At 35.8% G+C, this 25644-nt stretch overlaps 1 protein-coding gene across 1 annotated transcript in view; it reads left to right on the top strand.

Annotated features, from left to right (window-relative positions):
- Positions 1-25644, top strand: part of LOC149416575 (uncharacterized) — a 374680-nt gene that overhangs the window by 333588 nt on the left and 15448 nt on the right. The window contains exons 8-11 of the mRNA XM_089640819.1: positions 19729-19970; positions 21921-22207; positions 22428-22740; positions 22831-23117. Of these exons, the coding sequence (XP_089496945.1) occupies positions 19729-19970; positions 21921-22207; positions 22428-22740; positions 22831-23117 (1129 nt within the window). The remainder of the gene's footprint in view (positions 1-19728; positions 19971-21920; positions 22208-22427; positions 22741-22830; positions 23118-25644) is intronic.

Below are 25644 nucleotides of genomic sequence, written 5' to 3'. Positions count from 1 at the left end.
ATTTGTTCAAGAATGCTTTACTTGTGTACTTTAAATGATTTATATTTTTGATGGTTTTCCTCGCAATCTTCCGTTTAAACTTATTTACGTTGAACACCTTTAAAGACAACCTCCGTGGTCGAGGGGTAAAGCTCTCGACTAGCCAGCTCGCGGTCTCGGGTTCGCATTCCGGCGTGCGCACTTCAATTTTCTTTGATTAATTTTTGTTATTTAAGAAATTACTCAATTAAAATAATATATAATATATTTGTGGCACGTTCCGGAGTGGAAGATGCTATTAGTATCGCCCCAGTGTAAGACCACCATTCAGAATCTGACGGCCGGCATAGTCCAGTGGTAACGCATTGGACTGCCATTCCGAAGGTCGCGGGTTCGAACCCGGCGTGCGCAAATAAATTTTATTTGATTAATTTGTGTTATTTCACAATTAATTAATTAAAATAATATATAGTATATTTGCGGCACGTTCCAGAGTGGAAGATACTACCAGTATCGCCCTGGTGTAAGACCACCATTCAGAATTGAAACGTTGCTCCAAATGGCTTTAGCCGTGTTTAGTGACTAGATCTGAATAGCCAGGTACTTCCCCACCTTCCTCTTTCCCTTCCCCACTTACCTTCAGCCTCACAACATCCCCCAATTTGGGGATGCCATAGTCTCACTGGCTCCAGACGGGAGCAGTTGGGACTCTTGTGAGGTATTCACTATAAAAAAAAAAAGAATTGAAACGTTGCTTGAAATAGCTTTGGCCGTTTTTGGTGACCAGATCTGAATAGCAATTGGGGATGCCATAGTCTCACTGGCTCCACGCGGTTGGGAGCAGTTGGTACTCCTGTGAAACTTCATTTCGACAGATGAACATTATTTAATTTGTATGCGACAAATTTGTTAGGAAACGCTTTATGATTCATCAACATTCTTATATTTTAAACAGCTACATAAATTGTAAGACTCAAATGATATAAAATTTTAGAATTATAATAACTAGGTAGGTACAGTAAATAAAATGACATCGTTTCATATTTATTATGGTAGAAGAACAATAGAGGAAGTAGGTGTTAGGATACATGTAATTACATAGGTTCTGAAGTATAATTAGAGAACGTGTATAAGTTATTTTGATAATTTTGAGGCCAACTTTCACAATCCTGTTAAACTCCAGAAGCGGTGACATCGACCGACCGATCGCAAACATCTCCAAATTTAACCGCCCCACACAGTTTTGTCGAATTATCTTTAAATAACATATTTATGCCAAGCAGACGGCATTGATGGCGTTGATGACGTTGACGGCGTTGATGGCGTTGATGACGTTGACGGCGTTGATGGCGTTGATGACGTTGACGGCGTTGATGGCGTTGATGACGTTGACGGCTTTGATGGCGTTGATGACGTTGATGACGTTGACGGCGTTGATGGCGTTGATGACGTTGACGGCGTTGATGGCGTTGATGCTATAATTTAAGACCAATATTCTAGCAGCACTGTTCTCCAGATACCAAGAGCAGGAGAGACGTTGGCATCATAACAAAAATAGTTTATTTGATACTACCGCTGAAAAATGAGTACGGTTTTTTTTTCAAGATACTGTTAAAAATTTGAGTACATGGCCATTTCCTAATAAAATATTATAACACGTATTTCACTCAGGTACCCTTGTCCGAATAAATATGGTGGACGAGATTCTTAACTATTATTACTCATAGCATATTCGTGCTTTACTGATAGTTCGTTATGAAATTTGTTACAGGCATTCAGTCCCGCTTTTAACGGGAAAACAAATAATTTGACCCGATTTTTAATAAATTAACAATATTTCATATCTCTAAGTTTTCTCCGTGTAAAACTAATACAATTAACCGGCGAGCACTTGCAAATTTTATGAGAAATGCTCTACCATGTCTTTTACTTAATTGGGTGGTATAAATTATATTTACAGGATTTATGTTTCAAATGAACCTTTAATGGAATTCTTTGGCCGATTCATTCCGATTTGCCATTAGAAAGTGCAAAATCCTTAATTATTTTTTTGCTTTAATTTCGTGTGATAGATCACCAATGTTGATTTGGTTTCTCACTGCATATAAACTATTGTTGTATTGTGGTAGGTACCATAATTTAAAAAAAATGTGAATAAGAAATTCAAAATAAACACGACGATTTCACATATGAACAAAAAAACAGCTACCATCTTGAAATGGAAACGGAACGTCCTCCATAATACTCGTAAGTGCATAAATCATAACTGAGACAACTGTTTCGGAAATTTTGGCATTTACATGGTGGCATCTAGCAGTTGTTCTTATTTGATCATATTCTGCCACGGGGATAGTTCCACAGCGTGCAACGTGCAGGACTATCTGCTTCAGTTTTAAATTGAATATATATCGTGCCCTCTCGGTTGCATAGCTGATGCGGGTATTCGGGAGAGATTTCTAGGAAGCCATTAATCTTCCGGACTTGAGTCGCTATTTAAATTCTTCAGCAGGTTCCCCTCACTTTCTACTCTGCAGCGTGTTGATTCAGTGTTAAATTGTTTGTTGGGGCCTTGTCCACCCCTTTTTTAAGGAGGGTAATAACACCTCCTTATTTGGTAACACTTTAGATTAACTACCCCGACCTAAACCAACTGAACCCGAACTTGCTCAACCTAAACAAATTGACCTTGATTGAATAACGATTTTGTATCCAAGAGCGTAATGCATGATGATCATCAGACATTATTTGCGTGGTTTTATTAATCATCGTTGGTATATTATTAACGATAATCGGCATCGGAAATCGAATAATATTTCACCAGCCGGGTAGTAAAATTCTATTGTCCCATTGATATGTACCTACCGCATTACACCTAATGTGCTTGCAATAAATCGCACGTAAAGAAATGATATTAAAAAAACTTTGTATTCTTAAAACGATTGACGATGGTGACATAAAAGTGCTTTATGATTAATAACTGGTTATTTTAAATTCAAGGTCGTGTTGATTACATTTTGATACAAGTTTTGAAAAGCATACTAACTCAAATTTTTCGATGAATTTGAATCTTCTCTGTGTATAAGTAAATCACGAACAGTTTGATGAACCGGAAAAAACGAAGAACTTTTTGATCGGGAAATTCGCTCCCTTCAAAATGAAAATTGTATTTTGGGAGGTAAGATGGGATGCTGTATTATATTCCCGGTTCCCCGCGGGCAGCAACGTGATGGGTTGTTTGAATTCGGGTTTTGAAATCCGGGTTTAGGAAACCTTAAATGGGGTAGCAGGGTTAATAATAACGATTGACGATAATGCATTCTTACATCGCTCATTACAAGTTGATTTGGTTAAAACGAGACTTTTCTCTTTTCCTCCTTTTTATTGAGTTTTTGTTTTGCTAAAAAAATGAAGAAATTGAATCATCTTATTCTGTTTGAATATTTTTCTTATGACATGCCGAACTTGCCCAAGGCACTTCTATCTGAATTTTTTTTTGCTGACGTAAAAGACGTATTTTATTTTTATTTTAATGCATCGTCGCCACATTTTTATTCCTTTTAACCCATCCAGCGTTTTAAGGTTATGTATGTAGTAGTATTTTTATATTTAAGGGTTATAGTTTTCTTTCACATTCCCCCAAAAAAAATGTTTTTACGAAATACCGAGTTCTCTCAATTTTTCTACGTTTGAAGTAAAAAAATGTGGTAAGCGTTTTTGGCAACATTTTTCACCTGAATCATTTAGAATAAGTAGTGTTTATTTTAAACACATCCACCGGAAATATAATTTTATCTAGTTTCTAAAATAGTAATTGTTTTGAGGGGAAAATTAAAAAAAAAGTTGTATACAGCACATTTGAAATATATAGAAAGTATTGTAAACTGTACAAAAATGTTAAAATATCTGAAGGGTTTTAATTGTATTATCCTGACCATTACCCACATTCTTCCAATTTGTAAAAAAAATAATTTTTGGAGTGCATTATTAATCTTGTTCCAATGATAATAATAATACATAATATTGCATTTGTTAGCTGATGAAATTATCGTGCCGCTAGCCAGATACAATATTCGATGTATTCCCAAGTCATTGCTCTGAAAATTCCTCGATATAATAAGCCAACCTTAAACTTGACCGCTCGCGAGTTTCCACAGTATTTTTAGCCGAGAAAAAGTCGGCTCCTCCGCAAATAATGTCGTACGATTAAGCGGGTTTATTAATTCCTCGTAACTCGTAATGCCCCGCTCTCCCGCTCTCCCGCTCTATTGACCTTCACTGCGCTCGCCTGCCAAACGGAATAATTATTATCACCGCTTATTCCATTTTATACGATGTTTTCGCGCACAACTTTTCCGCTCGTTTTATTGCAATTTATCTGATTTTCTCACACTATTTTTTTAAATCTTATTTTGTTTTTCTTTACCACATTTTAGTAATATTATGCGCATAATTTGGAATGTAAGATAAATTGATTAAGTAAATATATACTGTGTGCAGTATAGTTGTGAATGACGAATACTTGGAGCAGGTGGATGAGTTTATGTACGAGTATTTGGGAAGTATGTTTACGAGATATGGGAAAGCTGATATAGGTATCGAAAAGAGGGTAAATGCAGAAAATTTTATTAATGGAGGACTGAACGCGGTTTGCTCTGACAAAATATCTATTGCCCGAAGAAGCGAAGCTAGCAGACCACAATGGAGGGTAGATACCCACAATGGAGTGCTGGCACCCTAAATGGCAGCGAGGCTTGAAACTGACAGAGGAAGGTCGAAAGCAGACTGATTGATGTAAAAATGAGATCTCTGATGCGTATGTATGGTAAAACAATGAATGCAATGATGATGTAAGCCTAATGAGTACGATTAAGAAAAGGATGCCTAGATGGTTTGAGCATGTTAAGCGAATGAACGAAGAAAGGAGTGTGAAGATAATATATGACGTGAATTTGAATGGTATACGAAGTCGGGGACGCCCGAGGAAGACATGGCACGGTTAAGTGAATCAGACACTTGAGTCGGGCCATGTCAGTCGGAATAACAGACGATCTTGCATGAAACGATGTATGAATGTGAATGAGGCAAGGAATGTGTGCCAAGACCGAGTTGTTTGGCGGTCCGTCCTCTCTGCCTATCCCTGCTGAGAAACTGCGTGATGATTAGTTACTTAGATCACTGTAGCTCGTCAAGAATATATATAAAAACTATAAGCACTTCCTTCCTGTGTCCACATAACTAGTTTCTAACTATTCTATATAGATTCTAATTATTAATATAGTACTTAATTTCCATTTTGAATATTATTTGTTATAAACTCGTCAACATGTTGTGAAGCATAATATTATTATTGGAGCTGTCAATAGTTTCAATTTCCCGGGTATGTACTTAAAACACAGCGAATACATTTCTTACTGTCAACTCATTTATCCGCCTTGTGGTGACACCTTTTTACCTATTGCCTACATTTTACTTACCACGTGTTCCAATGCATCTGCTCACGTGGTTTTCCGCGTCAGATTCACGTGAGGGCAACACAGTACTTGTCGTTTATAATATGACTATTATAATGTGGATGTGGTGAGTGTTGTGTGTGGGTTATGTCAGCGTGCGTTCTATTTTTATTTGAAACCGCTCTGGCAAGGGGCCGATGAAATAGGTGAGAATATTGTGACGATTTGCATTCGCCAAATCCTTGGACCGTTACGTCGCGTGTTTGCAAAACTGACTGACTAGGTACTAACGACATAATACATCGATTGTTCTGCGTAAACCCTAATGCACGATTTACTTAGTTTACTTAGGTTATCATTTCAGAAATGCTGATTGCTTTTTCAAATGCTGTTGCAACCTTTAGCGACACTTTTTTATCTGCATAGATAATATACACAAGAAATGCCGTCCATATATTATTGGAATGGAAACCAATGTCCTCGCTGACTTAATGCCTTTTGGTTCTAGCCCATTTAGCACGCTCTCTGTCTCTCTTACACTTGCCTGATAAGGTATATCGCCATCCATAATGATGATGATGAAACACAATTTCGTGTTGGAAAGGCCCCATTGGCCAGACTTTTGAATCACGAAACATGCCCACATCGCATTGGTTTTCTTCTTATTTTGAAAAAAAAAGCTTTGATAGCTTTTGACTCCAAATATCAATAGGACAAAAGGTTTCACCAATTGACTCGATACATATTCGTGAGGGTCTGTGAGGTTGAGGAATTTTTTTACAAACAATTTTTAAGGATTAAAATGTTAATAATTGAATACAATATTTTATTTACTAATTAAAATATAATTATCTCGGTGACATTTTATTTGTATTGAGGTTTAGCAACACTTTCAATTTCGCCCCCAATCAATTTATTTAATCGAATTCTATTTCTCTGCCAAAATGAATTTATCATTTTGTTCATTGCACACTGGGGATTAAGTAACTCCCCGATTAAGTGCTGTCATTTGTCTACAGGTGGCATTATTAGATTCTCACCGAAATAATTATAAACATCTTGACATCGCGGCGCCACATCGCCGGGTGGAGTTTTACCGCCCCCACAAATCTTATCCAATCTTCCTCTCATCTGTCAGTACTCTTGCACATAGTGAGTCTTTGGGTTGTTTCTACCATTTCATTGGATAAATAATCTGTCATTATCACTGCCGTGCAGTCTACAAAGTCTGGAAAGCTGTGTCTACCGCATGAGAAACAACAAACCATAAAGAGAAATGGAAATTTATTTTTTAAATACGACAAAATGGGTAACTCTTTCATTTACTTGAAATAATCAACGGAAATGATCAAAACAACACAAATATTCATTGTACAATATCATTCATACCTGTACTCTAATTTAATTTTAATTAATTTATTTAGTACAGGATATACGTACTGTAAATTTGTAAAATGTTTTGACTGTCAAACTAGGAGGAATTCCCGTTTTCTTGAAACAATACATACAACCAGTGGCGGCTCGTATCTTTTAAGTGTGATAGAGTGCTTAGTTTGAAAAATTCGACATTATTGAGGTTGCTTAGTCTAAAACAATTTTTTTTTCTAAAATTCATTTTAGTACGATTATTTTCAGGAAATTTTTTCATATGAAAAACAGAAAATTCGAAATAAAAAACATTTTCGGATAAAACAACATCAATAATAGCGTTTTTAAATATTAGCACTCAATACACTCAAAAGTCACGAGCCTTTGGTCACCATGCAATTCACGCCACTGGTGATAATGATGTATGAGTCTTCGATGGTGTAGGTATACACCTTTTCTGTAACTCTTCAATACTCGGTTAGGGTTTTAATATTGTTTTTTTTTCGGAATATTTTCCATTGAACAATCGAAAAAGCGGTGTAGCCAATATGACATCAGTATTACTATTGTACGAGTTGGAATATGGCTGTTAAAAAGATCTTCAGATCATTTTTTTGGTATTGACTGGTAATTAGAGAGTAGAGATTTTACTTATATTATATCTTAACCTCGTCAAAATGTCTTAGATTTTTTTGTATTAGTGTCGCGAATTCATTTATATCATTATTTATTTGTATCTTCGTTATGACAAGATGACATCTGGGAACACATAATAAGAAGTGCTGTCAGCTACACCCGCCTCCCCGCTGTCTCAAAAATATATACCCAGTTAAATAATGGGAAAGATTTTTTTCCTTTCATTTGAGTTCTTCCTTTGGGCATTGTGAAACAGGTAAACAGTGTTCTTATCTTTCCTTGGGGAAAACGTGTAAATATTTAGGTTCATGGTATTCTTGGTAAAAATGTATCGTTGAAGAAATACTTTAAATATTACGACTAGCGAAGTACGTCGTAAAGTGTGCTGATTGGTGAGATATGTGTCGCAATTTCTTTAATGTCTATGTGTGAGTTGAAAAAAGATACATTCTTTTATTATGGATAATATTTTATGCTAGGTATAAAGAGTATAAGTAAAAATGAGGCGTGTTGAAACAAAGACAGCAATCTCCACTTCTTTTCATTTTGAGTAAAATGCAATAAATGTTTTTTTTTGTATTTTTCCAATACCTTATGTATCACACCAGCTGTTCACACTTTGTATGGGGTGGCGGTTTTAAATATCATATTTCTGGGTCTCTGATTGGCTCAAACAAAAACTGCTGTTTTTGTTCCGTAACCTGAAGGAAATCGCCATGTTTGTTGTGGAACTGAATATTAAAATTCAAAAATGTATGGAATATTGTCGTTTATGCTCCGAAACCTTTGCAGCAGTCGATAGTATTTTTGATTCTCTATCCATCGCCATATCTAAGTCATTTTACACCAATGGTGGAGATTGCTGCCTTTGTTTCAACACGCCTCAAATATATGTTTTCAATTTCTGGGATTTTCTTCACATGGTATCAAAAATATATTTCAATTAAAAATAGGCATTTGTTACTTAAACACCCAATAAAAGTAATCACGGTTTATAAATTTTAAATCACTCTCGTTGATAGATTTATAAATTCTAGGTAATTTTTTCTTAATACGTGGATTGGATTATCAGATAGTATAAAACTAGCTTACCTGTATCCAGCGTTACTCGACTTTTCTTTACTTTCTATAAATATAATATGCATGTATTATATATATCAACCTTCCGGAGGAAATTCGCTAAATGATAGTGAAGACCCTATTAAAATCCGTTGCGTAGTTCAGAAGAACTAAGCACACAAACAGACAGACGTGGATAGAGACTTTGTTTTATACTATTTAGATATGACATCGCTAGAATATCACTGTTTATCGGATAAATGGGTTTAGGGTTAAATACAATTTAATTGCTCACCGTTCGAGAGTTTTTGCTTCTTCAGATGTCTCACCAACAGATTTTTTGCTTTAAAATTACGATTATTTATGTATGTAGGTTTCCACTTGATATTATTATGCGCTTTGAAATTGAATGAATGTATATGCCAACACAATAGACGTAAAATAAACGATTTAACGTTCTTATTCAAAATACTTAACTCTAAATTCGACTGTTGTGAACTCCTGCAACTTATAAACATACATACACCCACAGTAACAACACGACAAAATACAATATTCTACAGCAGCACACATAAGCGTAACTACATTGCCCACTCTCCGATACAACGACTTCACACCATGGGAAATCATTACTTGGGTGATGTTGACATATTCAATACCAACTTGGCAAGTTTTGTGGATCATTTAAAACATTTATTTCAACAATACTCCTAAACACATCATGTAAACCAACAAATAGCTGTAATTTTCTGTTTTTGTTTCTTGTGTTTGTATGACTTGTTGCATAGCTTTTATCAAATGTAATTTTATTCTTATTTTTTTATGTTTGAAAGTATTTGTCAAATTAAAATTATACTACCAACCATGTAAAAGCCCTCTGGGCGTTAAATAAATAAAAATAAATAATGCGGCGTACTTCCGATGAAGCGAATTCTATTTGTTATTCATCCATTATAAGTCTTTAGGCCAACAACAAACAATAACTATTTAAATAGAAACTGCATCTTCAAGGTGCTTAGGTAATTAACCTTGAATTTATGATCAAACACGTGATGCGAAAATTTATAACATAGTGATCTGTACACTGACACGCTCTACAGTAGGGTGGACTGTCAATTTATGTACATCTTTTTTGAGGTATCGTTCTCTCAGATGTTTTAATTTTCACTTAGAATAGTTCCTGTCAAAGGACCCCATACCAAGGCTTGATTATGTAACAATTTCAACTTTTTTTACTTAATATTCACGTTTTAGCAGTTGGATGGTTCGAGTGTTACAAACAATAAGTTTTCTGCTAAATGAAAAAAACACTTAGTAATACACCAACTGACAGCCAACCTAATTTTTATATTGACTGTTAATATAAGCCCTGACGAAGCTTGAGGTGAGCAAAACCTGATTGGCTGTCATTTATTAATTCAATAAAAGTGGTGTATTACAAAGTGTATTTTTTTCATTTAATATATCTAACACCTCTATTTGCTTCCTCCGAAAAGATATGTTGTCTATGGACTACTTAACAGTGAAACTTAAAAAATGCGTTCGGTGCCTAATCACAAAGACAAATTACTGTAAAACATTTTGTTAAATATGAAATTAATGTGCTTTGGGTAATTATTTATTGAACACACTAAAATGTATTGATTTTAAACTTTTCCGTCTGGTAGAGGAGGAAAAGTTGTTGTTAAATTTTTCGAATATTTTTTACGTATTTTTATCAGTATTTAAATACGCTACGTTTTTGAGAGCTTTGACGTGTCCAAATTTGAAACTGTACTTTGACGGCCCACCCTAGTTAACAGTGTCTATATAAATCGGGTATTTAATGTACCCAGTAGGTATGCACTTATGCGCTATGATGCACCGTCGCGTCGGATGCATAAATAAATTCCATGTTCACGGCGTTTTGTTTTGTTCGTCGGCCACTGCACAGGCACAGTGCATCACTACATGTGCAGTGTGCACTGTGCATGCGGTGGCTGGTTTTAGTGAATATATTATGAGTATTACGAAGTGCGGCGTTGCACCGATGCGATGGCCACGACTTGGCGGGAGTGCATTGCATTGCATCGCTTGCCAGTCTATAATAGTTAACATCTCCGCGGCAGGAACTTACATAATTCTGTTTATCTTGGATACTTGATCAGAGGGTTTGTGTTGAGATGAACAATGAGACTTGAAACTAAAAAAAAATTATACTAATATAAATACACGCTGTGCTTGTGGGATTATCATATTCATATTTTTTTTAAATTTCGAAACGGTTAATTCGCGCTGGAATTTCATTTGAAGGTGATTTTTTAAATTAAAAATATTTATACCTTTTAAAAACTTGTTTCCACACTAAACAAGCGGAAAAAAGTTTAGAAGGTTTTAATCAAAAAAGTAATATTTCTAACCTAAAAAAATATGTACCTTATCGACTCAGTGCGCTTTATCACAGGAATCTATTCTTATAAAAATAAGCCGAAAATTTCGTTTTTTAATTTCAAATATAATTTTATGAACTCTATATTGCATAAACATTTAATATACTGTGCCACGGGTTTCTTGTTTCTTCTTCCGCTTGGTGCAATATGCTCGTGTCGGAGGTTGGCTATCATCACGGCGATTTTCACCCTGCAGGCTTGGTTTCACTCGTTTGTCGTGCCAGTGTGAGGAAATATAGGATAAATGAAAAAGTATATATTTATATAGATATGTTTTTTTTGGAATAACTTAATGAATAAAACCTCAAATTGTAATATTTAAATATTGAAGACAATATTAGCAATTTCTAAGTGCCCCTGCAAGGCAAGGGTTCTGGGTTCGAGTCCTAGATGTGACGGTATCTTTTTCTGATTTTCTGTTTCAAATATTCGTTTAGGAATTGCCAATATTGTCTTCAATAATTATGTATGTATATGTGTTACCATTTGTATTAAGTTTCTGATAAAATTCGAGGTGCGACGAACGTCTACAATTGAATTGGTTTACATAAAGTATTTTACTTTACATAAATTAGTTGTGATAAAGAGAATTCTGACATCCTGGATACAACAATAAATTGGATGTACACATTGATAACGGTGTTAATGGTTGTTAACCCAAATCCTTGTTTGCGCTCCGTGGTACTTGTGCTACAGCAAGCAAACACCCGCAGGTAACGCATTTTACCGCTGTTTTTTTCTCGCACGATAATGTTATTATGCTTGACACAGTTTCTTAAAAGTCGATCGATGTTCAGGATTCATATCCTCTGGAATGCTTGTAAATTTATATATTTTTAGCGTTTCGTTATTCGTAAAAACGCCCCTACCGTGTTTGCATCTGTAATAAGCAGTCGTTCATATGCGTACTACGCAAGTCTAATATAATGTTTGGAAAGGTACTTTTTTTCTGAGTTTCCTTATAGAATCTAAACTGCTCGGAGCCAGTGTTATGTTATTATGCTTGACACAGTTTCTTAAAAGTCGATCGATGTTCAGGATTTATATCCTCTGGAATGCTTGTAAATTTATATATTTTTAGCGTTTCGTTATTCGTAAAAACGCCCCTACCGTGTTTGCATCTGTAATAAGCAGTCGTTCATATGCGTACTACGCAAGTCTAATATAATGTTTGGAAGGGTACTTTTTTCTGAGATTCCTTATAGAATCTAAACTGCTCGGAGCCAGTGGGATTTGGCATTCCTGATTCTGGGAAAGTTGTAAGGCTGAAGTAAGTGGGGAGGGGAGGGAACCCATCCAAGGGATTTTTCAAGAAGGTCTCTCTCACCAGACCTATATAATGTAATTTCAATTTAAAATTCTACATTTGAGTATAAACTACTCTTTAAACCATGAATATATCATAAATCGATTTTGACAATGTTACCTATCCACTTGTTACATTTTTACATCAAATTTTCGTCCAACGAAAATTTGATGTAAAACGAGTTCTGATTTCGTGTAAAGCGTTTATTTAAATAACTTTTTTTTGCAAATTAGTCAATTAAAAAAAACTAAACCCCACACCAGCCCTTTATCGCAAAACTACCAACACCTTATTTTTATCCTTCAATAAATTCGCTGAGTTAAAAATCTCTTCCGACCAATTGACTTGATTCATTTACCTATTCTCCATAAATTTATTCAGATTGTTATCTGGCCGCCATTTCCACGCGAGAATTTGTGCGGCTGGATTCTCGAGGGGGTCGAATGACGTCACCGCAATGCCCAATTTGATCCAATTTAGGAGTTTTACCCCCGTTGGCTCCTCTCATCCCAAAGTACAAACGTACCCTTTTCGCGTTTTGTCGTCGTTTCAGTTGAGCAACAGTGGTCGTGTATGGCTGCACGTAGCTTCGAATGAATAATTATTTCACATGCGAAACACATTTAAACCTGTATTTATTTTATCGAGTGTATGTATACAATAAAAGTACGCGCATACACTAAACACAATAAAGCCACATTTTCATTCAGATATTTTTATTTTATTATTATTTATCATACACGTTCTTGTGTGCACGTATTTATGCTCTCTATGAAAAGTGCGGGATTACACTAACTTCCCTACATTCAAATGACATGACTTGTGGGACACACATTGTAGTCACATATGTAATTTTTTGTGTAAATACTGCGCTAGAATCTTAATTACCTGAAATAATTGGGACTATGGCAAAAAATAAAGATTTCTTAATTTAAATACTCTGACAAATTCAGGGTCATCTACAGTCAAGATAAGATACTACGATTTTGTTATAATAACATGGCATTTATATAGCGAAGTTTAGTGTCATTTGTGAGCTTAACTATAAAAAACTAAAAAACGGTAATTTAGTATACTAATATACTTCACCACTAGGTCATGTTCATTATTCTTACGGCACAAATGCAAGACTTGGGTTCGAACTTTGAAAGACGTTTTCTCAGGCTTAGTACTTAGTACTTCCAAGTAGTTCGTAGGTATTTCCAAGCTAATGCTAAAACTGATAATATTATTACTATGTATCTCATACTTACTGCATTTTTTAATTCGTGGTCCACGTCAACCTTAAAAAAACATTTTTTTAATGAGAAAACAGTATTTACTTGTTGTTTCAGTTTCTCAGTTTTCAGTTGAGTGCCGACAAATCGGCGTTTATTAAAATATTATTTTTAAATTTTCAAAAAAGAAAACAAAAATAATAGTAGTTACCGTAATTCATTTTCTATGTAATTTAATTATATGCTTTGCATTATCTACCTCACTAGGTGTGACCTGTTCTGAGGTGACAGTACAGTAATACTATCTGATTGCATTGATATTGACAGATTTAGAAAATGTTTAATTTAGATAAATATTTAATGAGTACAATTAATATAGTATGTAGTGCGTAAAAGAAGTAGAAAAATGGTGCATTTTTAGACATATGGTCAAAAAGACGTTGATGAAAAAATATAAAATAATGAAAGTGAAAATGCAAGACATTAATTATCTTAGAATATCTATAATCTTAGAAGTAATTAATCTCAGCAGTCATTAATCTTGGAAGTCATAAATGTAAATAAGTAGATATAGACTTTTACTCATATTTTCAATTGAATTAAAAAGTCAGAAATTAATTCCAAGTTTTCCTCGATTGCCGGAAAAATCATAAAATCAACCGTGATTCACTAATTATAGTTGAAATACACACTTCCTGTGTATTTTCCGTATTACTGATTGCGGCTATAAATATAAATGTAAATATAATAAAGTCACCTAATTTGTTGAATGTTACCGCAGACATCGTGTAGGTAGTCGTGTATTTATATTGAAAATCGTACACATGCTCGCCGGTGTTATTTGCTGGTTTTGTTATCGCTAAAATGTATGGTCTCCCGATAAGATTAGCTGATTGCAAGATAATCGTATGGCTTTAGATGCACGTTAGTATGGCTTATTAATTATTATTACTTTAATGGCTACATCATGAATTTAGTCAAAGATGATTATTTAACAATCATTCTTTTCAAAAGTTCTTCTTTTCCATATTTATTTATTTATTTATTTTAAACCCCTATTCAGGGGCTTTTCACGTATGAATACAATCTTTTGTATTTGTTAAGTGATAAATTGAACATGTCCATTGACTCGGTATAATTTTTGATCAAATCTTATTATTTAAAATCCTAAATAATGGTCTGGACTCACCAGAACTTACCAATTTAATAAATCTTCATATTCCGTCTAAATCAACTTGACAATCTGATCTATTTTATCTACCCTCTTGTAGAACACACATTCGAAAAAATTCCCCAATTCCTCGTATATGTGTAGAATATAATACAAAATTTTACAGCATTGACATTTTTGGTAATAACCTAAAGAAATATCGATATGAAGTAATGCGTACGATCGATTATTAATATAAGAGTATGAAATGTATCGGGAGCATCTCCTATCCTCTTCCTATTTTCCCCTTCCACTCCCTTTCCTAACACCAAATTAATTTTAAGATACTAAAACTTCATTTTTAATGCACTTTAACATAAGAAACTTCTGTGGCTTGGCTTCAGTTAACTTGTATATTTATATCTATAATTGTATATTATATAAAAGCTGTTTTTTTCTTACAAAATAAATAATTATTCTGAGCAATAAGGAATGCATATGGTGGTTAGTCCCAGAATTTTTGCACTGAGATAAATCCCGACTTCTAGTATTACGTGGTGAAATCCGGAAGCTTATCAATGCAAACAATTCTGAACTATCAAATGCATAATTTAGATTTTTATACAGACATAATACCAAGTCAGTGAAAATCCTTCTGTCCGACAATTTAAGCATATTATTCATTTCATTTGAAAGAAAGGTATTGTTCAACAAAATAGCACTGGATAACCTTTTCATTGTGCAAAGATTGTATATTTAGCATACCCGTACATTACAGTAATGAGTAATGATTATTTAGTGGTGAATGCGTCAAGCGTTCAATCGTCATTTTATAAGTTATGGTGCTGCCACACGCAAAGCTCACATCAACAGATAATATAAAGCACAATAGCGCTCGCCATACAATCCCATACAGACCCGACACACGTAAAAAGATAACGCGCTATAAGTGTGGTTCTGAACTTCGCTAACCGAATTTATTTTACGTAACCGCTCCCGACGCGATATTTGAAAAGTTATGCGTCCCCCTCTCCGCCGTAAAAAGGAGAGGGGGTCATTTTAATTACGGAGCTACCAACTAAGTTCCGTGTTCCCTTTGACAGCCATGACATAAGCAGCCTAATAATGCATTTCTTATTTATTATGTTAGCTCATATCGTCATGTGTGCTAGTAAATTTAGAAACATAAAAAAAAAAACTTAATTTGGCAAACATACTTAACATATATTTAAAATATAAATATAATCAATATTTGAATTTGAAGTAAACAAATTTTCGCCCTTTCAAAATTAATCATATTTTTAATCTCAGTATGTTTATATGGTAATATCATTCGGTTTTTTTATAAAAGTTGGACGGCTTGGACGAAAGTTGAGCTTATTTTACAATAATTTATTATATGTCGCTTTCGTCGATCGGCGTGCGAACTGCGAATTTCCTGATTCGACGGAGAGGTTATGTCAGGTTATGTGAAAATGCGCTATTTACGCGCAGATTGTTTAAAATCTAAAAAGTTTATAAATAGCATTTATAATTATATAGTTGGCGGCATCATCATCTGAGGATGAGCTGTCCAACAGATCCAGCAATAGGCGACAAGTATCATCCATTTCGAAAACGTGCTCAAGCTGTCAGTAAGTAAAGTTGTCACTTTGACAGATGAAATTATGTTCCTCGGCCGCTCTCGAATTCAACTGACCCCCTCTCCTACCATAGGAAGAAATATTTGATAGCGTCGTGTGTCGGTAGAAAAGATGATGCGCTGTACATTAACTTTTGATGTGAGCTTTGCGTTTGGCAGCAGCTTTATGTGCCGCCACATAACAATAGGAAAAATGCATTTATTGAAATGCTTCTACTTTCATTCGCTATTATTTACCTTACCTTACCGTCGTACTCTATTTGAATAGCTGATAATCCAGTGTATTGGATTCTTTTCTTATTTGACGAGGATATTTTTAGTATTTTGGTTTAAAGAATTTAAATTACATAGAATTATTTGATTTATACATAAAATCCATGAATACGGATTAGATGAATGTTGCCAAAAACATCGGAGTTGTGGTAGTTCATTTTTTTTATAAATTTTTGCTGGCTTATGCTGGTTGACAGTTAAAATCATCATCCCTTAGTGATTGTTGACCTTTTTTAAATAAATCTATTTTAATGCAAATCTTGGATGAAGAAATTAACCCACTTCCCTACATCCGATTTATCTGAAACTATACACATAGACTCGTTGTATGACAATGCATTTTACCAACTGTGGCTTTTTTGTGGCAATCACGCGTACGCGCGCGACATATACTCATTTGTCTGAAATTGGATGGGATTGATTTCGTATATTACGAGCTCATTACAGCAGTAATGATTAATTAACCCAGTCAAACCAAAAAAGGTTTTTTTTTTTAAATACATCTAATAATTGTATTTTAGTAAAAAAGTTTTACTGGTTGATTTTTTAAACGATGCAAACACAGATTTAAAATGTTTCCTCCCTACTTGAAAAGTAAGCACAGTGAAAACTAAAGAATTATTTTCGGCAGTATTATAAATCGCGCCATCTTGTTTATAATTTGATAATATTAAATGATTATTTTTCAGTTAGCTGTTTATTTGACAACTTTTGTAATTTGATACGTTTTAATTATTGTTGAATTGTCGTTTTTCCTGTTGAGTTTATGCAATTTAGTGTCAATTTATTAATTAATGTTTTTTATTCATTATTCCCCGCATTTGTCACAAACTTCCTCCAACTCGTATAATCGTCAATAAAATACATCATAATCTCCCGTTATTGTTTTCTTGGGAGTTGTGCTGTAAGTCAATAAAGTTTTCGGCTGTTTTATCTGGATGTTTACCCCCCATTTGGCAAATTGATTATCCCTTCTCAGCGACGTGAGCGGCAAAGTTATGTAAACTTTACTGAGATCGATGTACTCGGTAATACTATTTATGTACGAAACTTTCTTAATTTTCTGATATTCACTTCGGTTTTGAAGATTGTATTAAATTTCTTAATAAATCATACTTGAAAACGCCGGTGGATTTTGGGGTCATGTTGATTGATTCCCTCAAATAACCTTTCGTGACAGACGTATATCCGGTTTTACTGAAAGACTTGCACTTTCTGATTTGTATTTAAATATTAACTTTTCTCATAAATATCTTCATACCCTTCTACTTCTCTACCACCTTTCCTTCCACTACGTATTCAAATTCGCAAGAGCAAGATCCAGAGCAGATCTCTGGGTCTTTCATTTCTATTTGACACCGCTCAAAGGTTCCAACCAGCCGAGTCAGTGGGGCGTACGGCATTCTCATTAGGGGAGTATTGAGAGGCTGATGGTGTTGAGTAAAGACGTTGAAGACCTCCGTAGTCGAGGGGTATTGCACTCCTATATTATGCTCTACTCTCCGGTATTGGCTATTACATAATTCACCAAAAATAATGTATACAATGTATATTGGATACTTTAGTCTCACTGGCTTCAGAGGATTGGGAGCAATTAATTCTTTAAATTAAAGAAAGACAAACATTCCCGGGTTACGAATAACCTGACAATATTTAAAAATATATACCACAGTAAGCGGAAAATGTTGCTTGAGTTGTGATGGAGGACTTTGCCAGCCGAGGAATTGAACACAATACGTCTGGGTGGGACCCAAACGATATGTCAACTCAGCCACCGACCGGACTCTTGTGCTATATTTACAATTAAAATGAGAACGGAAGAGGTCCGGAAGTATACGACTATTATTTTTGGTCACTTAACATAGCTAAAGCAATTTTAAAGATGTTTTGGTTCTGTATAAAATTTTTATTTGGCTGGGTGTTGTTTGTTTTTGTTAAACAACCCAGTTCGGCGTGATAATAGCAAACTAATCATAACATGACATTTTGTGTTTTCCCAAATTGAAACAGAATACATTACATGGTTGTCCTAAATCAAGCCTTTGAATTTGCGCTTTAACCGGAAACTCCTTCTCGTATATTATTATGACAGGTCCGCCTCCTATTTCAAAATGTCCTCGTTTCCGATTTGATTACCATAAAACTTTAACACATTGGTCGTATTTTATCGTAATCTTTGGTAACAATATTTTACGATGTAATAATCGTATATTATAACGCATTCCACCTTCGAGTTATTTGTTTTTATTACACGACAATAATTCCATACATTTAAATCGATTCACCATTCTAATTGCATATTATAATTGACTTTCTTTTTTATTTTTACTGTGGGACAAGGTTTAAAACATGCTATAGCAGACACGAATCAGCGTTTTCATAGTGTTATCCGCAAATTTATGCTAATCAGTAATAATAATTGAAAAAAATGTAGAGAGAAATGGATGGCTTAACGCACACGTGTGTTAAGTACAGTTTTAAGTAAAAACAATTACTCACTTTGTATGTAGATGTTTCATGGGAAATTTACGTTACTCACTTAATTCAGAATGGATAAAAAAGGATATCACATTATTTTTTTGCTTTACATCTTATAAAAGTAACCTGGAGTATTCTTATAAATTATGTTTTCCAATTGAACTTAACACATGTGTGCGCAAGGCCATCGATATTATAATATGTGTATAATAATGTAATAATAATTATTACTTGAATTACACGAATAAATATAATAAAGGACAGATTTACCTACAAGATAATTAAATGAGGCAAGTCGACTAGTCTGCAAAAGCGGGAACAAATTCCCCGATGCCAACCAGCGGGTATATAGTCAATTCACTTTAATTAAATTAATAAAAGTCGCTCATGTATCAATCTTGAAACAGTATTAATAATTTTTTTAAACATGCGAGTTTTATATATATTTTATTATATTTAATTTGCCAGCAACCCGCGCGTGTGTTTATGATTTGGGTAACTTACGATATTGCCAAAATCGAAGCACATATTGGTTCAATGAATACAGCGGGAAACCCAGTTCAAATCCCGGTCGCACCACTCACCCATTTTTCTCGTGTGTTTTCTGATCCGTTTGGTTTGATGATTTTTCATATTGTTTCAATGGTAATTGATGCATTACTTCGTACGCCTCCTGTGTCGGGAGTAGTATCGGCAGTTAGACGGATTGTATAGGTTCGCACATGTCCGTTTTGTCCACAGCGGCGTCGAGTGCAGAGATGAGATCCTGTCGTGCAGCCAGGCGCGGTGGTCCGCCCTCGCCCCGCCCGTGTCGGCGGCGCCGCGCCCCGCCCCCACCCCCGCCCTCGCTCTGCTGAAGCCGTCGGCCGCTGCCCCGCAGCCGCCCCGCCCGCAGCCCGCCACCGCCAAGATCTTCGCGCCGAGGACCAAAGATATGAACAAGGGATTCTTGATGTTCTCCGAAGAGGAACCAGGCCTCACAAGTAAGTTCAACTACCATCTATAATACCGGACATGAACAAGACAGAGAACAGACTCTGGACGGAACTAGACTTGTTTTTTAGTATTTCAACTTGGAATATTTCAAATTCCATTACGATTCATGGTGCTATCAGCTGATCACATTTTGATTTAAAGCTAAAACGTGCAGAATATTGGCGTTCAACGGGGACCATTCAAATCTAAAAAAAAAAAAAAAGTGCTGATGGTCAAATTTATAGTCATCATCAATGTGATGAAGTTTAAAACACCCCAAGCTTAGTATAAATATAGTTATACTAAGATGGGGTTAACCCATCCCTTCGGAGGTCTCTGATTTACTTGCATGAAAAGATGCAGATACCCTGTCATCCTTGTGTATTTCCTACCACCTGAAAGTCTTCTTCATTGCCCACTTCAGTTGTTCTCCTGAACTATTCTTGATATTTCAAACTTTATTCTCATGGGTGTTCTGCGTTCATAAATCTTTAAAGATACTTTCTAGAAAATCTTTAAATTATATTTCGTTTTGAGCTCTTTATGCTTCCTTTAACTTCTCAAATCAATTAGTTTCTTCAATGTATGCGGTCTTCCACAACGCATTGTCGAGTTTGTATCTAAATGACCATGCCCAATCCCACTCCCATCTATCTGGCTTACCGTGTCTAAATATCTAATTTCACAATCAACAACAGTTTTACGATTGCTCTAACACACCTTAATACAGCCACGGCTATAAGTTATAAGTTACCTATAAAAGCGAGATATCCTATCCCTAGTTCTGGATGATGATGTATGATGTACAACGCTTCACTAAACACCACGTGTTCATTATGTATGTATATTGTTCCAAGAGATATGATCAAGCATCTGATTTGCCATCACCGGTGCATCGCTCCCAATATAAACTGTGTGCAAAGTGGATCAATGCGTTGTTACATGCCGTCCTTTAGTGGACCCCGTTTTCTTCCCCCCTCTTATCTAAGCGCTAGTATTTATCTCAATTGCTCACAAACTATGACATCAAAATGGTGTTGTATGAACAATTGTGCAGCGAATTTCATTTAGATGTTTGTACAATCCAATTCATTTTCCAACGAAGTCTTCCAATAAAACTAATTCATTGTAGAAAGCAATCACTTTGTGGTTTGACATATTTAATAAAATAAAATACTTATTGTTTTAAAACCACGAGTTTTTAATAATTTTTAGAACCGACCGGTTTCACTTTACTCGAGCATCTTCAGGGTACAATCTATTACAGTAATAACTTGAGTAAAGCGAAACCAGTCGGTTCTAAAAAATACTAATAACTCGTGGTTTTAAAACAAAAAGTATTTTATTTTATTAAAACTAGTTCATGTTCAGGACCATTGATTACCCACATCACATTAAACTTTCCCTTGTTGAGTGTTTTTATTTTACGATTTGCTAAAACGATAATCTGTTATAAATTTGTCGTTCTTCCAACTTACTTAATATCGTTTGACAGTACAGACGAATTCCTAGATTATTGTATTCATTAAAATACACAATTATATATTCGCTTTCTGCTGATTTGATGAAAATATGATTTCAAATGAAATTTAAGGGGAAAGTGAAAATCCACACTCAAACAATTTGAACTTTCAAAAAGTATGTCAGTCAAGAAATCCCGAGAATCTTTCTTAATATTTCGGTACTTTCAAAGTAATTTGTTTTATCAGGACCAACTCAACAGGAAAAGTCCTTAAAAAGTTTTTAGATTGTACAACGATTCGTTTCTCAAAAATTTGTAGTCATTGATTATTAATTATGATTTTTAAAATATTCAGAAGTTTTTTTGTATTATTTAGCTTAAGGAATGAAATTAGTCTAATTGTGAATTCCTTAAGTGTATTTATAAGAAGCAAATTGATATTCTAGATTTTTTATTAGAAAATGTAGGTATGTTTAATTGTTTATTTGTTTTTCAGTGCTTAAAGAAGAGCCCGAGGACCTGACCCATCTGGCGCCCACCGCGGGAGACGTGTGCATCCCGCTCGAGGATAACCCGTTCGATATGTTCGATGAGTTCATCCTGGGGGACAACTACTGCAGCCTGCTGCCCGAGGAGTTCGGGGAGCTGGATCCGCCGGGCGGGCCGCAGCACCAACCCCGCCACATGGCAGATCCCTTCATCTCCTACAGGGACGGGATTGACTCATCCCCGCTCAGTGACATGAGCCAGTCTCCCTTGATGTTGTCGCCGTCAATATCAAAGGTACGTCTTACCCTTTCTACTTGTGAACCTCTTTCTCCGCAATTGTGCTGCGATCGTCCTCTACGCCTGCAACTGTAGTGGGCAATAGCCATATCAAGAATCCTCATTTCAATTACAGTTGGATCTAAATTTTTTGAGACATTTGTGCGTTTACATAAATTTGAAGATATTGCGTGGAATTCATTTTGGCAAATATTAATATAATTTGTTTTTTTTTTAGAGTCCAGATATAGGCAGCCTCCCCTCGCTGTGCAGCCCGGGGGGCTCCCTCTGCGACGACGATCTAGTGCCGGCTCCGTACGGACCCGGCGCCGAGCAGCTGTTGCTGGGCGGGCCGCAGGACGCGCGTCTCATGTGGGGCGCGCTGCCTGACCACCTCACGCTGCACCAGCCCGCTCCCGCCCCCGTCCCGCTGCCCGCGCCCCCCGCCTCCAGTCTCGCCCGGCTTCTCGCCACGGCGCAGGCTGGAGACGACCATCTTAAAGACAGACGATCAGACGACTCACTCAGCTGTCTGAGTGACGTTGATAAAAGTAAGTATTCAAACATGATCAAAAAGAAAATAGTTAACATTTTATTTATTTTTATTAGAATGAGAGTCTTATCACCTTTTATTGTTTTAGATTCTCTCGGCTGTTGGAGATCGGAAACTATGGAATCCGCTGTGAAACGACTGCCGGACTCTGGTGGTGGAGAAAGAGGCAGTGAAAAATACCGAGACAAAAGCGGAGAACGAAGATCTGGCGTCGAGAAGGGCGGCACGAAGCGAGGGCCCGCCAGCCCCGCGGGGGGCGGCTGTCCCAAGCGCGCGCGGGGCTCCCGGCGAGGAGCTCCGGCCGCCGCGCCGCCCCCCGCCCCGACACCGCCCGCCAGCAGCGTGCTCATGAACTTGCTCGTCAGCGGATGCGACGTGAGTGCGGGATATATTTGCCTGGTCCAGAGTCGCCCCAAGGCGCGCCCATGAACGGCCGCCCCCGCCCCCGCGCCCGCCCTCCGCCGCCGCTGTCCATCGCTCGTGCACGCAGTCGCAGCCGAATACGCTCGCGCACCCTCCATTTCTGTTCACTAGCTGAATGCGGATTCACGCCGAAATATTCAAACGCCAACTTCAACTGTCCTTCAGATGCTGAGTTGCTAGAGCCTTGATCGCGTTGTTCATATTTATTTGTGGACTTTTTGGCAATTGATTCTTATTGCGTTCAACTCATTTCCGTCATTCTCAATAGATGCTTGATTTATTTGCCAATCTTTTAATTTCTATTTATTTTCTGTTACCATCTTCTTCAAAATATTGGCAAACATATAATGTCCAGGACTGCATCAACGGTGGCGAGTTTCATTTCAAATCCCCCTGCGATTCGTGTTGTATCGAGTGATGGAGCGGCGGACTAGAATACAATATTTTTACCCTCCGTTTTCTGAAAACGGAGAGTAGCTCTCTGAACGTGTTCCAAACACGTTGTTAATGATAAGATAAAGTTGACTGTGTGAACTTGCAAAAGAGCGTCTGAAAAGTGCTAGACACTAATTAGTTGGTTGGTTGGTTGAAGAGGGAACAGTGCAGTGGACTGAAGATAGAAATGCAGCATTCCATGTTATCATTACAATAATACCCGCCTGTTGTCTACTGAGCTACCGGACTGGAAGGTAGTATTATTGACAGTAGATAGTCTTCCTCCCTGATGAATGTGCACCCTATTGGGTCGACAACAACCTGATGAAATCAATTCAAGCCACTGTTTTCTTGGTTATTGCTAATCAGTCCCGTCGACCCAATATAAAGCAATAATACATTTTCACCTTGTGCTATAAGAGGGTTTAATTATTCCTCAAGGTGTCGTGTATAAATATATTATTATTTATTGTTAATAAGTTGTCCTGCAAGTGTCTCATTGTGTGGACGACTGCTGTGGAAATGATCAATGTAGAATATTTTGAAGTTTTGCTCTTTGCCGGATTGAAGAGTCGGGACATCTTAATTTTCTCTAGTTCTTAGGGTTCATGACGCTTTGTTTCGCCATGATGTTGTTTTTTTACGAATTGTTTTATTATAAACGAACATGTTACATAAATTATTGTAAAAAGTTGTTATTTTGTTCAATAAATGTTTATGCATCTCTAATGTCGAATTAATAAAGATATTATCTACACTTATTTCGATGTACAAAATTGTATAATAGTTTGACTAACTATGTCTAGTCAAATTTGAATGTGTTTTAGTGGCATTTTTGGAAACCACGTGTGCTTAGTCAGCTGTAATAAGAATCAGTAATCAATAAATCATCATCTTATTAAGAATCCAGTCAATCATGCTGAATTTCATATTTACCTATAAAACTTTTCTATATATCTTTCAATAGTACCGACAGTGTGTTCCGAAACAATCACCCCATTACCGAAACAAAATAGGTAACTACAAAATAATACACGATTGTGTTCATTTTTTTTATATTTAAATTTTATCTCCTCATATAGTATTGTACCAACTACAATAATAATAAATTATAAATAGTAAATATACCTCAAAAAAATTCTTACGCGTTCTGGATAAAGTCATTCACTTTTAAAATAGGTATTTTAAAGTAAATAATAAGCCAATCTAGATTTTTTACAATATATAATCGATGCATAATACACACCGTCCTGGGCGTTTAAAACATTTACGGTTAATCTCATCAAATAATATTATCCTATGTAAAACTATGCAAACTCCAATCGCTGGTACTTCGACGTCGAAACTTTCATATAAACTAGTAATGTTTATTGTAATATTTAAGACATTATATGATTAAACTCTCGTGGGTTACCTTTTCAAACATTTAACGTTTCAATTAGGAGTATTCATTACCCTTTATTGTTTTATTTTGTTTGTCTACTGGCATTGTTGTTTCTGTTTTTCCGATCTTTTTTATCATTAGAACCACATCAATTAATTTGCCACAGTCGTTCTAAATATCTTAGAAACACTACAAGCGCCTGTACTTTGATATCTGCTTGGAATTGTGCAAATGAATATGGCCGCGGGTTAAAAGTGGTGTTTTGTCTCGACTAATTCACATTCGCCATTTGCTACATGTCGTCAACTTGACAAATACTGGGTCATTGACAACCAGATACATGAATAATTTGTTATATCAACTCCCAATAATCGAACATGATTGGTATCTCCTCGTGGTTTGTTTGGTTCGATCGATTAATATTTTTTAATAACTGTTACATAATTTTAATGTAAGCATTTAGAATTGAAACGAACGTTGCTTAGTGTAATAGTATTTATGATGAAGCGTTCGCCCGAATTTCTCGATTATTCGACATAGATCACATTACGACAGAGATTATAACATTATTGGTACACTTATTAATGTACTATATCATATTAAATACTATTCAATTCTTTCACTTGTTATGGCGTGTGAAATATTGGGATCTTGATTATG

Source organism: Hesperophylax consimilis, chromosome 16 (genome assembly GCF_061612785.1).
Source record: "Hesperophylax consimilis isolate HC1 chromosome 16, BYU_Hcon_1.0, whole genome shotgun sequence".
NCBI classification, from domain to species: Eukaryota; Metazoa; Arthropoda; class Insecta; order Trichoptera; family Limnephilidae; genus Hesperophylax; species Hesperophylax consimilis.
The sequence above is the reverse complement of the archived record's forward strand: the minus strand, read 5'-3'. Positions and strand labels throughout refer to the sequence as shown.